General features: G+C 45.4%; 1 protein-coding gene across 3 annotated transcripts in view; it reads left to right on the top strand.

Annotated features, from left to right (window-relative positions):
- IP6K1 (inositol hexakisphosphate kinase 1) overlaps positions 1-13,446 on the top strand; it is a 52,899-nt gene extending 39,453 nt beyond the window's left edge. For all 3 annotated transcript variants that reach the window (XM_068252925.1, XM_068252926.1, XM_068252924.1), the window contains one exon: positions 10,552-13,446. In XM_068252925.1, coding sequence (XP_068109026.1) covers positions 10,552-10,983 — 432 coding nt within the window. In that variant the 3' untranslated portion in view covers positions 10,984-13,446. The remainder of the gene's footprint in view (positions 1-10,551) is intronic.
- The last annotated feature ends 885 nt before the right edge of the window (positions 13,447-14,331 follow it).

The raw sequence follows: 14,331 nt of genomic DNA, 5'->3' as shown, positions 1-14,331 counted from the left end.
CTCCTGAGAAGAGTCGCCCCTACGAGGATGAAGAGGCGTGCACGGACTGGAGCAGTGCGCCGTGACAAGTCAGTTGCCCTGCTGACATAAACTGTGCAGGGGCCCGGGGAGATCCATCCTGGAAGGGCGGGGCAAGCTGCCCAGGCTAATTTTGCCCCTGGGCTCCAATGTGGCTTGAAGCTTGTCCTGCCAGGACAGCTATATTGGGTGGAGGGGGGGGGGGCACTAACCACCACCAGGAAAGCTATATTGGGGTGGGAGCTAGGAAGCTGTATGGGAAGGTAGGAGAGAAACTAGAACAACCAATACTGTCTTGTTCATTAACCAGGGACTATATCTATTCCAACTTAAAGTGGAACTGAAGAGAGAGGTATATGGAGGCTGTCATGTTTATTTCCTTTTAATCAATACCAGTTGCCTGGCAGCCCTGCTGGTCTATTTCTCTGCAGTAGTATCTGATTAAAACCAGAAACAAGCATGCAGCTAGTCTTGTCAGATCAGACTTATAAGTCTGAACCACTGAAACACCTGGTCTGCTGCATGCTTGTTCAGGGGCTATGGCTAATAGTATTAGAGGCAGAGGATCAGCAGGGCTGCCAGGCAACTGGTATTGTCTAAAAGGAAATAAACATGACAGCCTCCATATACCTCTCTCTTCAGTTCCCCTTTAAGAATGGATTCAAGTTAAGAATGAACACCCTCAAGTTATCATCCTCCATAGAGAATCATTACAGATGATTATTGCTGGTTTCTAGGTGGTTCTGCCACACTTCCCAGCATTCTTCACCTTTCTGTATGACATCATTCCGCCTTCTTCCCCATCCTCCATTACAGCTGAGCAGAGCAACTACAAGAAGCTGACTTTTTTCAGAGAGGTCTCTGCGACTTGCAAGATCACGATTTCTCCAATGCATAGAAGATGAGAGATTGCTGGATACAGGTTTAACACTTTGAGCCCAGGAGTTATATTAGAATATCAGAAGAGGAAGAACATAGTTTTGGTATGTATATTTCTGAACGGATTGTGCTGTATCTGCTTGTTGAGATGTTATTGCAGGCTTGTTACCGTTGCATATCACTGAACTGATGTGTTTGTTTGATCTATTTTTGCCTTGCAGAAAAAGACTTGATAGAAGTTGCTGTCCGATTATTGATGCCAATAAGCCGCGTAGTAATGCAGCTCATCTGCTAGTAAGGACCCAGCACCTCTATGGATCTCTATGGTGCTGTTCTTGTGAGCAGCATGGAGTTTTGGTTGTAGGTATGCCTATGCTCAACTTTTAATAATATATCATGCTGCAATTTCTTTATTTTCTTTTTTTTTTGTAGGCCTCCTACATATTTGTATTGATTTTATTTTTTGAAAGAGGTTTTTTTTTTTTTTTTTTTTTTATAGACTCCGTTTTGCTGCATATTAGTGTATTTTTTGTTCTTGAGACGGTGCTGCTTTTATGTGTTTAACGCGTTTGTAATGTTTTTTTTTTTTTTCCTCACAGGGCTCTTGAAAGTGTAGAATCCATAGCGGGGGAGGCCCCACCAGCATTTCCCTCATATAAATCCCACACAAAGAATGTCTCTGCTCCCTAATGCTCCTAAGGCGTGAGAGAGAGTGAATGGAGCAGCAGAAGGAAGCTGGCCAACGTCCGATATCTGGAAAGTCCACAGAGGCTCGGGCCTTGGGCGGCAGCAGTCCCAGGGGCAGCAGAACAATACAGGATGGCTTGCTGCATATGAACAAGGAGGCTGAAAATGGGGAGCAACATATGAAAAAGGGAAACTGGTGCCCAAAAGAGCTGTTCATGAAAGAGGGGCTACAGTACATGGCTGAAACACAGGGAAGAGGGGGCTGCACATGGAATGGGAGAGGTACTTCTGCATATGAGAAGGAGAGCAACAACATACTTGGCCTAGGGGAACAGAAACTATCCGGCCTTGAAGCTGGCACCAAACAAACATTACATAATCTGATACTGGTATATGTGTGTGTATTATATGCTATGTAAGCTGGAGCAGAAAAGTGGATGATCCTCTGTGGCTGCATCACATTGTCACACTCTACATGTCACCATGCAATATACCCCACACACCTGCCTGCATCAATTTTACCAAAAGGTTCATTTGTAACAGTAGTCTCCACTCAATATAATATTGCTGACTTCAGTTAAGAATGTGAATGACCCTTTATTCTATAGCAGAGGGTTTATAATACCCACAGTTACTGCGATAGAACAAATTGTCAGTCACCATCATGACAGCTATGTAATGATATGGCTCAGTACATGGATGCAATAGCAGGTTGTTTGCAGTTTAGATTTGCTGGATCACTTATGTTCTTTAATGTACTCCTCGGTCTCCAATATCTTTTTCAGACACTGTAAAAGCAGACCAAGGCGCCAAAAGGATACAATATTCTAAAATGTTTAAAATGAGAGGAGGCAGAGGTGGACTTACCTTCTCCAAGCAGACACACACGAGTGTTGTGTATATTGAAAACAAAAATGTATTTATATACTCTAGAAAGTGCAACGCGTTTCGTGGGCATGTTCCGCTTCATCAGGCATTAGAAATGGAGCATAAAACTCACATAGGTCTGGTACAAAGCTCAGTGCCTCTGACACTTGTTCCTGAGTCCACCCCTGGTGGAAGGGTGTTGCCCCTTATTTCCTATCTACAGTGAGCGACTTCTTAATCCTGAGTGGGGACAGGTCTAATCTCCTCACCTGCTGATATAGTGGTTACCGGGACAGTAACCCATGTTTGTGAGTATAAATAGATACTTACTTGTCATATCCACATAACAGTACATACTACGCTATATTGGGCTTTCGGTGTCTCTATTCTGTGTTCTTTTCAGACACGGTTTGCAAACGTTTTCACAGCTTCCACAGGTCTGCACATACCATAGAACCTAGGTTCTCAACATGCGGTACGCGTACCCCAGGGGGTACTTCTGATGCTTCCAGGGGGTACTCGGGCTTGATACACTTAACCAAGAATAACCAATTTTGAGTTTTAGAAAATTATAAATCTTATTTAAACAACACCAAATTAGTATTTTAGCTACTTAAAAGCAATAGTAAATACTTGGAAGTTGTTTAGAACCATTATCATGCACTACGATTCAATATATATTTAAGGGGTACTTGTCATAATGGTTACTATGCTAGGGGGTACTTGGTGAGTACAAGGGTTTTAAAGAGGGTACAGACCAATAAAATGTTGAGAAACACTGCCATAGAACACACCATGACAGATCAAGAAGGAATCTATGCTTGCAATTCCTCAGGAAGGGTAGTGTGGGTCTGAACATCTAGGGCCCTGCCGGCAGCCATGCACGACTGCAGATTAGTTGCTCCACTACCTGTTCATGGGTGTTTCTTCATGAGGTTTCCTAGTTCATTTGACACATTTTTAGGCTGGGTTCACACATAAAAGGTGTCCAGACCTGCCAGTTTTTGACAGTTGGCATCAGTTTGTATGTGTTTCTATGACTTGGTTCACACATAAAAGGTGTACATTTCCGGACCAGTCAGGTAAAACGGATGTAAAATTGTCTGGACCGGAAATGTACAGATGTATGTGCGAACCAAGCCTGAGTCCTGTTGCAACCTTTGTGCCATGTTGTTTGGTGCACATTTTCATATGTTCGCGTGTTGCTACTGTTCAGTGACCTGATAAAAACCCCTTATGTTCTCCAAAACAACCAGCTTCACTGTTTGTGGTTTTAATTCTTTGCTTGTCAAAAAAAATAAATAACTATAAATATATATTGTTATTGTTGTGATACTTTTATCAATTTGATCATATGTAATAAGGAATCCAACATTGCTGTTATGTTTTGCTGCATCTTTGCTATGTTGTCATTTGTCTTAATATTTCTGACAATAAAGAGACGTTTTGGGGTAATATTTTATGTATTTTTTTTTTTATTTTTTTTTTTAGAAAATAAATTGAATGTTTTTTTTAAAGGTAAACTATAAACGTGAGGGCAGTGAAAGGCTACGTTTTATGTTAATGTTGTGTGCGTTTTTGGTGTTTTTGCGTGATTTTCATGCCTCTGTGGTTCGCACATATGCGTTTTCCATGTGTTTTTAAATTTCCATGTAATCAAATTACGTGAAAGACAACAGGAAGTGGCAATGCAGCAAAAAAATATTTTTGGGAAAAAAATACATATAAAAAAGCATGGAAAACGCATTAAAGTGCTATGCATCTGCATCACCGTAGGCAGCATTCCCGCATAATATGCAACAAAACCAGCGCTTTTAAAACGCAAAGTAAACGCATATGCGTTTTTATATGCTTATGCAATAGGTAGCTTGCCTGGTTCAGGTCTACAGCAAGGGGTGTGATCTCGTGAAAGCACCAATAAAATGCGAGAGACTCTTTCTGCCCTCTAGATGTTTAATGTGTGGGGATTCTGAACTGTACCCTGAGTAGCCGCAGTACCATGGCTGTTTCTGAAGGTAGTGTAGCCCTCATAGGATCCATAGAAAATATGTCAGTGGCAAACACATTTAGTTTTAGTAAGATTTGGTGGGACCAGCATCGACCAAGCCCCTAGACTCCCTCTGGCGGTTCCGCCGTCTAACAGTCTCCTAGCGGCATTCAAGCGGAGATGCGCGCATGATCTCCTGCAAAACCCCGCCCCAGGACTTGACGCCAAATGGCATTAGGCGGTCCTGGGGCAGCCGCCGCGATCACGCCCATCGGCGTGATGCGCTTGTTGTGTAGGTAAATAATATCTAAAGGTGGCCATATATCTGTAGACTTGGCGGCTGATCGACCACCAGATTCGGTTATAGAGTCTGCTTAAAATCTGTGCCGCAAGGGCATGCCCAATGAACAAGTCTACAGATTTCAGGCCGAAATTGGTAGCATATTTCGATCCGACATGCTGGAAAATATTGGGCCAACGTGCTCGATCAGGTGCGCAGTGGTAACAGCGCGGGATAATCAAAAACAACAAATGTGACGGAAATCCATGGACACCCCCCCCCCCCCCCCCAATGTCTGTACACTCCTAGGACCCCCACCGGTGCCCTTGCATATTAATACTTGTGCGCCTCTGTCCCCGCACTCTTGTTCCTTATTCGTGCTCCAGTTGTATTCCGGTGTATTGTACATGGGACCCATGTGTGACATCACAAGTGCGGAGACAGCGGCATACAGGTAAGATATTAATGCACGGACACTGGGGAGTACATGTACATTTGGGGGGATGCAGCCAGGGACAATGAGGTGATATCACAGGGCCGAATGCCAAAAGATTTCATGCTGAAATGGATCGGGAATTGGCCTGCGGTTTATGGTTGCCAACAGATCTCTCTCCGACCAGAGAGAGATCTGCCTCTTGGTCGATAGGCCACAAAAATCGCTTTGTGTATGACCACCTTAATACTTATCTAGTCACTTATTATTTAAAGATCTATAGTGTAATAACATTGTTTTACTGTACATACTGATGCACCTATTGTGTGACACTGTTTATCAATGTTTTTCTGCCACTTGTTGTCTGATCATATTTGTTTATTGCAAACACACGCCTTTGTTGTGCATTATCTTTCCTTTCCCAGCTATTCTGCACTGTGATGTGTTAATGCAGCACACACAGACTTGTCTGCCTCTGTTTACATTTCTCCTGCCAGCTAGTCTGCGCTCTGGTTCTTCAAACATAAAGCTAGGCATGCATTATACAGTTTGTGGTAGATCAAGTAAATGATCAATCTTTTCCTGATACTGATTGCCTGGTCTACCACCTTCCACCAGCAGATATTATGCCTGGTACACATTATGCAATTTCCTGTCAGATGGGTCGAATCGACTTTTTCCAACAGGTTCAATCTCATTTCCGATCACTTTTTTTTATCACGTCTATAAAAAATCGATCAGAAAAATTATCGGAAATCGGATCGGACCTGTCAGAAATAATAAATTCGACCCGTCTGACGGAAAAATTGCATTGCTTGGCATGTACAAGGCATTAGACAGCATTTTAGCACAAGGCTATACAGTACAACAATTCAGTGTGAACCTAGAAGTATGTTGGTCGCATACTGCTTCCACTTTGGTCACAAAAATACTCCCTTCAAAATGCCCATACAGAGTTGATATTTTAGGATGCTGACAGTCAGGGGACTTTTGTGAGTGTGTACAGATGCCCCCGACATGCTGGAAATTGCATGCCTTCCTTTCTTCATATTGAACGTTGGGTGTTAGCACACAGTTTGTCACGTTCCACTTCCCTTTCCATAGAGCAGTACCAGGGTCCAAACAGCACATTTATATGGCTCTTGTTGCAAGACTACATTTCAAGTAACAAAAATGCATAAAAAGCTTCACTTTTTTATGTATGTAAAAACTCAAAATAATATCTTAACCTTACATTATTCAAGTTATAGTCCTGCCTCTTAAATCAGTTATTGAATCTCTAGCTCTCCCTCCCAGATTTTTCAGTGTTAGTACCGGTAAATGGGATTAGGAGACTATGCCATTACTGTTTCTGTAATGAAGAAAAGTCCCCTGGGGAGTACTTACCCCCCCCCCCCCCCCCAGCCCCGAAACCACAGCTGACAATTTGTTGTACTGTGGCGCCGGCGCTGTAGCACCTGCAATATTTACCTTCCCGGCTCCAGCGCAGGAGCAGCAGTGGCTCTTGGCTCGGGATCAGGCGGAAATAGCCGATCCCAGTCGGGTCCGCTCTATTGCGCAGGTGACTTGCGTCTGCGCAGTATAGTGGACCCGACTGGGATTGGCTGCTTCCATCTAATCCCGGGGCGAGAGCAGCTACTGCGTCTGCGCTGGAGCCGGGAAGGTGAATATTTACATGCCTGCAGTTCGGGGATTTCTAGCGCTGCCACCGTGGGACAAAGGATGACAGGGAAAGTCTCATTAGGATCCAGAGGCTTCCACCTCCCAGGGTAAATATCCCCCCCCCCCCCCCCCCCCCCCAAGGTGTTGTTTTGTTTTTCTTTTGTTACAGGTTTTTCTTTAAAGGAAAACGGAAATCACTTAAAAAAAAAAAAGTTTCACTTACCTGGGGCTTGTGCCAGCCCCCTTCAGCTGCTCTGTGCCCGCGCCGTCACAGAACGATCCTCCGATCTCTTGCCATGGCTAAGTTTTGTTCTCGCAACTTGCAAGTCGATGGCCACTGCATACTAGCTGTGTTTCTGGGAGAGTCCTGTGCAGTACGAGAAAACCTCATACAGCGCAGGACGCTCCCGGTGACTCCATTGCTTACCTGTCCTCACCCTTTCCTATCCTGCCAGCCAGTGTCTATCCCACTGCTAACCATTTGCATGCAACCTTGTTGTCACCTACCCTCCCACACACTGTGTCCTCCACCAACTAAATCCTCGTATACATGCTAGACTGTTCTTGGGCCAGATGGCTAGTCTGGGCCATCTTGGGCAAGAATGTAGCGTGTACAGGTGTTGCTTAATGCTCCCGCATGCCAAGTTCACTGTCCCCCCCCCCCCCCCCCCCTCCTTGCAAAGCCCACACAAGCTGCTCTGTCATCTTTGACACAGTCGTCTCTTCTTCATACAGACAAATGCATTGTTTGGTTCATGCTTCCCAACATGTCTGTACAGCATCTGCGCCCTGCAATCCTGGCGGTGACACAAACTGAGGTGTGTTGTCGCCCCCCCCCCCCCCCACCCCCAACCATATCACTTATCTTCCTTGGCTTTGTATTCCCCTCTAGACATCCTGCAATTCAACAATGTTTTCTATTTGGCTCTTATTCTATCTTTCACTGTTCCTAATCTGTAATTTATCATGAAACCCCATTGTGACCACATAGTATGAATAGCTTTGTGATCTTTTTGTAGTACACATTAAACAAAGTCTATATCTGGTGATCAGGTTTAAAAAAAAAAAAAAAAAAAAAGCAATGAGATAAGCATCCTGTCAACAGTATTTGAAAAAACAATTAAAGTGTACCTGAGACAAAATCATTGTCAGCAGTTATACTTATCTGGGGCTTCTTCTAGCCCAGGGGTATAATGCTGGGCATACACGGCTCGTTTTTGCCACTCAATTCTCCCATTCGATCTTTTCACCGCTCAATTCTGCAGTCTATTCTCTTCTGCTCTTTTTTTTTTTTTTTTTTTTTTATTATATCTTTTTCCATTCACTTCTATCAGAAATCAAATGGGGAAAGAATCGAGCGGGAGATCGGACATGTCAAAAATTATCTCTCGAGCCATCTAAATGGCTCAAAAACGAACAGTGTATTCCCAGCATTAAACTCAAATATAAAGTGGGCCAATATTGAACACTGGGACCAAGTCGCGGGCCAACCTCAATGTCTACTGGTCACCTTCCTCCCTTATAAAGTTCCCTGGTGTCAAATGCTTCCCGTTCAACCCCTATACAGTTCCCTGGTGTCTAGTGGTCTTCCCTCCCCTATACAGTTCCCTGATGTCTAGAGGCCCCTCCCCTATACAGTTCCCTGATGTCTAGAGGCCCCTCCCCTATACAGTTCCCTGGTGTCTGGATGATCTCACCCTCCCCTACATAGTTCCCTAGTGTTTAGTGCTTTCCCCCTAACTCCCCATATGGCTTCCCTGGTGTTCTAGGGTTCTTCACCTCCAATATACCTTCCCTAGTGATCTAGAGTGGGCCAAACATAATTCAAAGTGGGGAAACCACATAAGGGCCAAATCTAATGGCTCTGAGGGCCAGATTTGGCCTGTGGGCCGGAGTTTGACATGTATGTTCTAGCCCCTTGTGGACCATGGACTCTCTCGCCGTCCTCCCAGGCTGCTCTGATCGTCTGCTGGCTGGCCCAGTCGCTGGGAGCGCGTTTTTTGATACATCAACCACGCTGTTTTCTTTATTGAATGTTTTGAAAGAACAGAGTGTGTTGCCCATAGTAACACATGCTAGGCAGACATATTTTTTCTTGTTTTGTTAAAGAGAACCTGTAACAAAAGTTCTCCTGGGGGGTACTCACCTGGGGAGGGGGAAGCCTCAGGGTCCCAATGAGGCTTCCTTCCCTCCTGTAGCTGCAGGCAGTCCAGCGCTGGCTCCTCGAAGTGTCCCAGAATCCTCTCTCGACAAGTCTGACAAGCGCTGATTTATTTACCTTTCCTGGCTCCAGCGGGGGGCGCTGTTGCGGCTCTCCGCACGGAGATAGGCGAAAATAGCTGATCTCTGCCGGGTCCGCACTACTGCACAGGCACAGGAGACTTGCGCCTGCGCAGTAGAGCGGCCTGACAGCGATTTGGCTATTTCCGCCTATCTCCGAGCTGAGAGCCGATACTGCCTCTGCGCTGGAGCCGGGAAGGTAAATATTTACATCCCCGCGGTTTGGGGAGCTTTATCGCCGCCGCCGTGGGACCGAGGAGGACGGGGGAAGCCTCAATAGGATCCGGAGGCTTCCCCCACCCGAGGTGAGTACTCCCTAGGGAAGGTTTTTTCCGTTACAGGTTTTCTTTAAAGTGACTGGGAAACGCATTTGAAAAAAAAAATGAAGCAAATACCTATGGAGAGGGAAGGCTCCAGGTTGTATAGAGCCTTCCGTCTCCTCCCTCGGTGCTCTCTATCCTGTGCTGGCTACCCCCCCCCCCCCCCCATTTCAATCCCTCGCCGAAAGGGTATTTGGAAGTCTTCGGGAGCCGTGTCCTCCCGAAGACGTGCGGCTCCATACTGCACAGGCGTGAGCGTGCATGAGAGCATGCTTGTGCAGGTGCAGTACAGGGCCGCCCTTCTTCCGGAGCACTCGGGCTCCCTGAAGACTTCAGAAGCCTCCTTCGGCCGGGTAAAGCAGTATTTGACTAATTTAGTCAAATACTGCTACCGGGCAAGCTAGCACCGGAACGAGGGGACCAGGAGAGGAGTGGGAAGGCTCTACAGGACCCAGAGCCTTCCCTCTCCTTGGGTAAGTATCTGTCTCATTTTTTTATATGTGGTTCCTATTCACTTTAAAGAGGCACCATATTGACATATACTGACTGACATGGTAAAATATAGTAAATTATCCTGGACATCCACTTTTATGTTAATTATTCTGATTTCAGCATCAGAAACACTTCCTATATCTATATATTGTTGTGCATTGGTATGTAGCCCTGCCCTCCCAGTGATGCTTAGCCTAGGCTGTTTAACTATGCAGAATTCTCAAAGTTCCTGTCCCCAGCCCCAGAGCATTATGGGAGACCAAAGTGTACAAACCTTATACAAACATTTTGTAGAGCGGTACCTGACAGGACTAGATACAATACAATAACATTTCTATAGCGCTTTTCTCCCATAGGACTCAAAGCGCTTAGGCTCTCTCAGATTCAGTAATTGGTAGTGGGATGAAGTCGCCACCCTTGATACATTTTAGAATGTAAATTGGGGAGAGGATGGCAAAGCACGGATTAAATTTATAAATGAATATTGTAAAAAAAAATAGGCAATTTTATTCATTAAATTATTTTCACTACTGTTGCTCTTTAACAAATATAATATATGGATCTAGGAAATGTATTTTTATTATTTTTATGTGTGCGACCATGGTACTGGGAAGTTGTCTTAAGTTTCTTTGTATTTTCACCACAGGTTTTCCAGATGAATACGGGCCATTACCTGTGTCTGAACAAGTACTATGGCCGTGGGCTGACCGCAGAAGGCTTCAGACAAGCACTCTACCAATATCTACATAATGGCATTCAGCTGCGAGTGGACTTGTTTGAGCCCATCCTCGGCAAGCTGCGACGATTAATCTCTGTGCTGGAAACGCAAGCATCATACCGCTTCTATTCCAGCTCTCTTCTGATCATCTACGATGGGGTGGATCGCACTAGGGCTGGAGAACCCCTTGTCCAGGATCTTCCACCCAAGGTGGATGTACGCATGATAGACTTTGCTCATAGCACCTACAAGGGCTTCCGTGATGACCCAACAGTGCACGATGGTCCAGACAATGGTTATGTGTTGGGCCTGCAAAACCTGATCAGTATTCTGGAGGTTATTCGAGAGGAGAACCAGTAGCAGGAAGTGATGTCCCTGTACTCACTCTGCAGCAAAGTGAGTTATGACACAGCTTGGAGAGAAGAGCCTGAGAAACGCACAATGCAGATCTCCTATGGCCTGTTCATTCTTCATTCATCATCCGTGCTCTGGTGACACCCCCAAAACACCTACAGACAGAGCAGGTGACTTTCACCTCATATCTTTGCACTGACCATTGTGGCTTGGCGGCCATTTTGTCTCTGGCCACTCAGAAGTGGAAAATTGGTCACTGTGAGCAGGAGAACCTGCCATTAGTGTATATTGGAGCTCACAGTGTTTTTACTGACTCACAAAATTATTATAATTTTTTTTTGCCTTTTATGGTTTCCAGAACTGATTGAGTGAATCAACTTCACAGATTTTCCGACAGGAAGCAACGTCAACAATTCCTAATCCTCCATCATAGTTGTGTTATGATGATGTGAAGAGACGCCACATAGTAATATCGGGTGTTTTCCCTTCCTTGTGCTGAGAGACGTTTGCACTCGTGGCCTCATTCCGCTTTGAAAGAAATGTATATATTTATATTCCTATAAAATATACGTATATAAAAGACACTCAAGTATATATGTCAGAGGAAATCTATATATTAGAGCTATATTAGACCCACTCGTCTGTGTGCAGTGCCTGTCATCTTTCTTTTGGAAAGGATGGGCCTTAAACGTGAATTCTTTTCATGTATCGGATATCTTTGTGGCCTGGTTTACAGCGCACAGGGCGGAGGTTAGATTTGGCGCCACCCTTGGCATATTCATTATAAATGTGGTCACAGACCAGCCAATGAGCGCATGATGCAGCGAGTGGAGGTTCTGAACCACAATGTAGCATGTGTGTTTCAAACATACATTTCGCGTCTGTCATGTTCACTGAATTAGCTTTATTTTTTTATTTCTATGGTGACTCGAGCATCACACAACTGATATCAAAGCCAAATTCTGCACCTCGACCTCGTGTGCTTCTATTCTGCTGCTACAGACAGGAGGGGGGCGCTGCAGCTGCGTCTCTGTCCTGTACAATCAAAGCAAACTCCATTTTGTTGTGTGTTGTCTCTCTAATGTTTCGATTGTACCACTATACTGCAAGAGGGAAACGTTAAAGTGAACTGGTCTCCAGTGCACACTGCTGAGGCGGTGAGCTGAGTCTTTCCTCACATAGGTGTTCTGGTTTAGCGCGAGTGTACATCCCTAGCATCGTGTTCTGTGATTGGGCACAGCCTACAGTGTTGTGCTCTGGAGAAGGAGACACGATAATGCAAACTTGCAGAGATTTCTTCCTACGGAAGACAGGGCAGAGTATTCAGTGAACCTCTACCACAACTTCTGATGATAGCATTTCCATCCAGCTCTGATCTCCTGCCATCCGTACAGGGACAGCTGGCCATTGCCTCACCTCAGGTTAGTGGCCCAGCGGAGGCTCTGCCTCCTGCAGCTTATAAGTGTGCAGAAAAATTACCTGTCATGATGTAGAATACCTGTGTGAGGGGCCTTAAAAGGGAGCTGCCAGTTGACTAGCTTTGGCTGAGTAAAGATGCCAGACTGCGAATTGTCATTGCACAGAACGAATATGCTGCTCCACAGTCAATCAGCAGCTTCTGTGTAAGGCTCCACATTTTGGTGTGTGACGGGTTCTGATATGGGCCTGGTCACATTTTTGCACATAGAAAAAGGCATGCGTTCTAGCAGCACACGCTTCTTAGTGATTTAGCTTTGAGATGCGTTATTGCATGTGTTTTCCAGCAGGCAGACTTCCTGCTTGCGTGTGAAGCCGCGTACAAACATGCTTGCACACACTGGGCCATTTTACCCTATGGGAAGTGCACTTGCAGATTAAAAAAAAAAAACTAAGGCATTTTAAAGTAAACCTGTGAGGTTTTAAAAAAAAAAAAAAAATGGATACTTACCTAGAGAGAGGAAAGCCTCTGGTCCCTCCGTGGTCCTCTGCCTGTTCCAGAGCGGAGACCCCTGAAGCACAGGGCCACACTGTACCTGCGCAGTAGTACAGACCCGCTCTGGCTTCAGCAGAAAAAGAGCAGACCAATAGAGTCTGTGCTGCTGCACAGGCGGCTCATGCATGCACAGAAGTACGGATCGGGTTTGGCTTTTCTGCTAAAGCCTGGGCAAATCCTTGCTACTGTGCGGACGTGAGCACAGAGGCTTCCCTGTATTAATTAACCTCCTTTGTGGAAATCCCAAGTCAGGTTCGGGATGGAAATCCACATCTCAGGAGCTGCTGCAGATCTTTCTGATATGTTTTTTGTTTTGTTTTTTCCTTTCTTTCTTGTTTTTAGGGTCTAATGGCTTGTGAAAAAAAATGCTCGGCTTTTAGACCCCAAATCTGAAAATAATCATAATGCCAGGGAGGTTAAGGGAACTATCCATTTGGGGCACTTTTTTCTTACAGGTACACTTTAAAGGAACCTTCAGCACTCATTAAAAATGAAATTGTGACTTACCTGGGGCTTTCTCCAGCCCACCGTAGGCCGCAAGGCTCCCCAGCATCCTCCTGGCTCCTCTCCTGGTCCCGGCTAGTGGCTCTGTTATGGTACGACTTCGGCCTGAACTCGTCAGGCCTGCTTCCTGCTTTGCCTATCCAAGTCAGTGCATGCGCGGTCCAATATTAGAGAACCGCACATGCGCAGGACTCTCACTCCGGCCGGCGTGATGACGTGCATCGGCAAAGCGGGAAGCAGGCCTGACCATAACGGAGCCGCTAGCCGGGAGAGGAGCCAAGACGATGCCGGGGGACCTTGCGGCCTACGGTGGGCTGGAGGAAGCCCCAGGTAAGTCGCAATTTCATTTTTAATGAGTGCTCAGGGTCCCTTTAAGAAAACATTTGCCACACCAAAGTGCACCTGTCTGAAAATATGATTTTTAAAGACTCGTACACAGAGGGAGCAAAATGGTCGAAATGAACAACTCCTCGTTCAGAAATTTAGAAAACAAGTGACAGCTAAAATGAACAACCCACAACAATACTTGGGCATTTCCGGCCACTGCTATGACTGATCCCTTCGGGAGATAATCGTTCATAGTCAGCAGTGTGTATAAAGCTATGAACGGTTATTAAACTATGTGTCCGCAAAGTCTATGGCACTTTGCCTAGATCCAGCATCGTTTAACGATCTGATCACTCCGTTTGTAGTCTCCTAATGTCGTTCTCATTGCGCAGACATCTTCCATGATAGATTGTGGAACGATCCTTCATTGGTTATTTCACACTACTCTGTGTATGTAGCTTAATGCAGCATAGAGGCCTGAAGTGTGACTGGGCCACTGCATTTCTGCAAGGGGGGGGGGGGGGGGGGCTGTTGTCCAATAGAGGTAGCAG

The sequence above is a fragment of the Hyperolius riggenbachi genome, chromosome 9 (genome assembly GCF_040937935.1).
Source record: "Hyperolius riggenbachi isolate aHypRig1 chromosome 9, aHypRig1.pri, whole genome shotgun sequence".
Taxonomy (NCBI): Eukaryota; Metazoa; Chordata; class Amphibia; order Anura; family Hyperoliidae; genus Hyperolius; species Hyperolius riggenbachi.
This window is presented reverse-complemented; position numbering and strand designations above follow the sequence as displayed.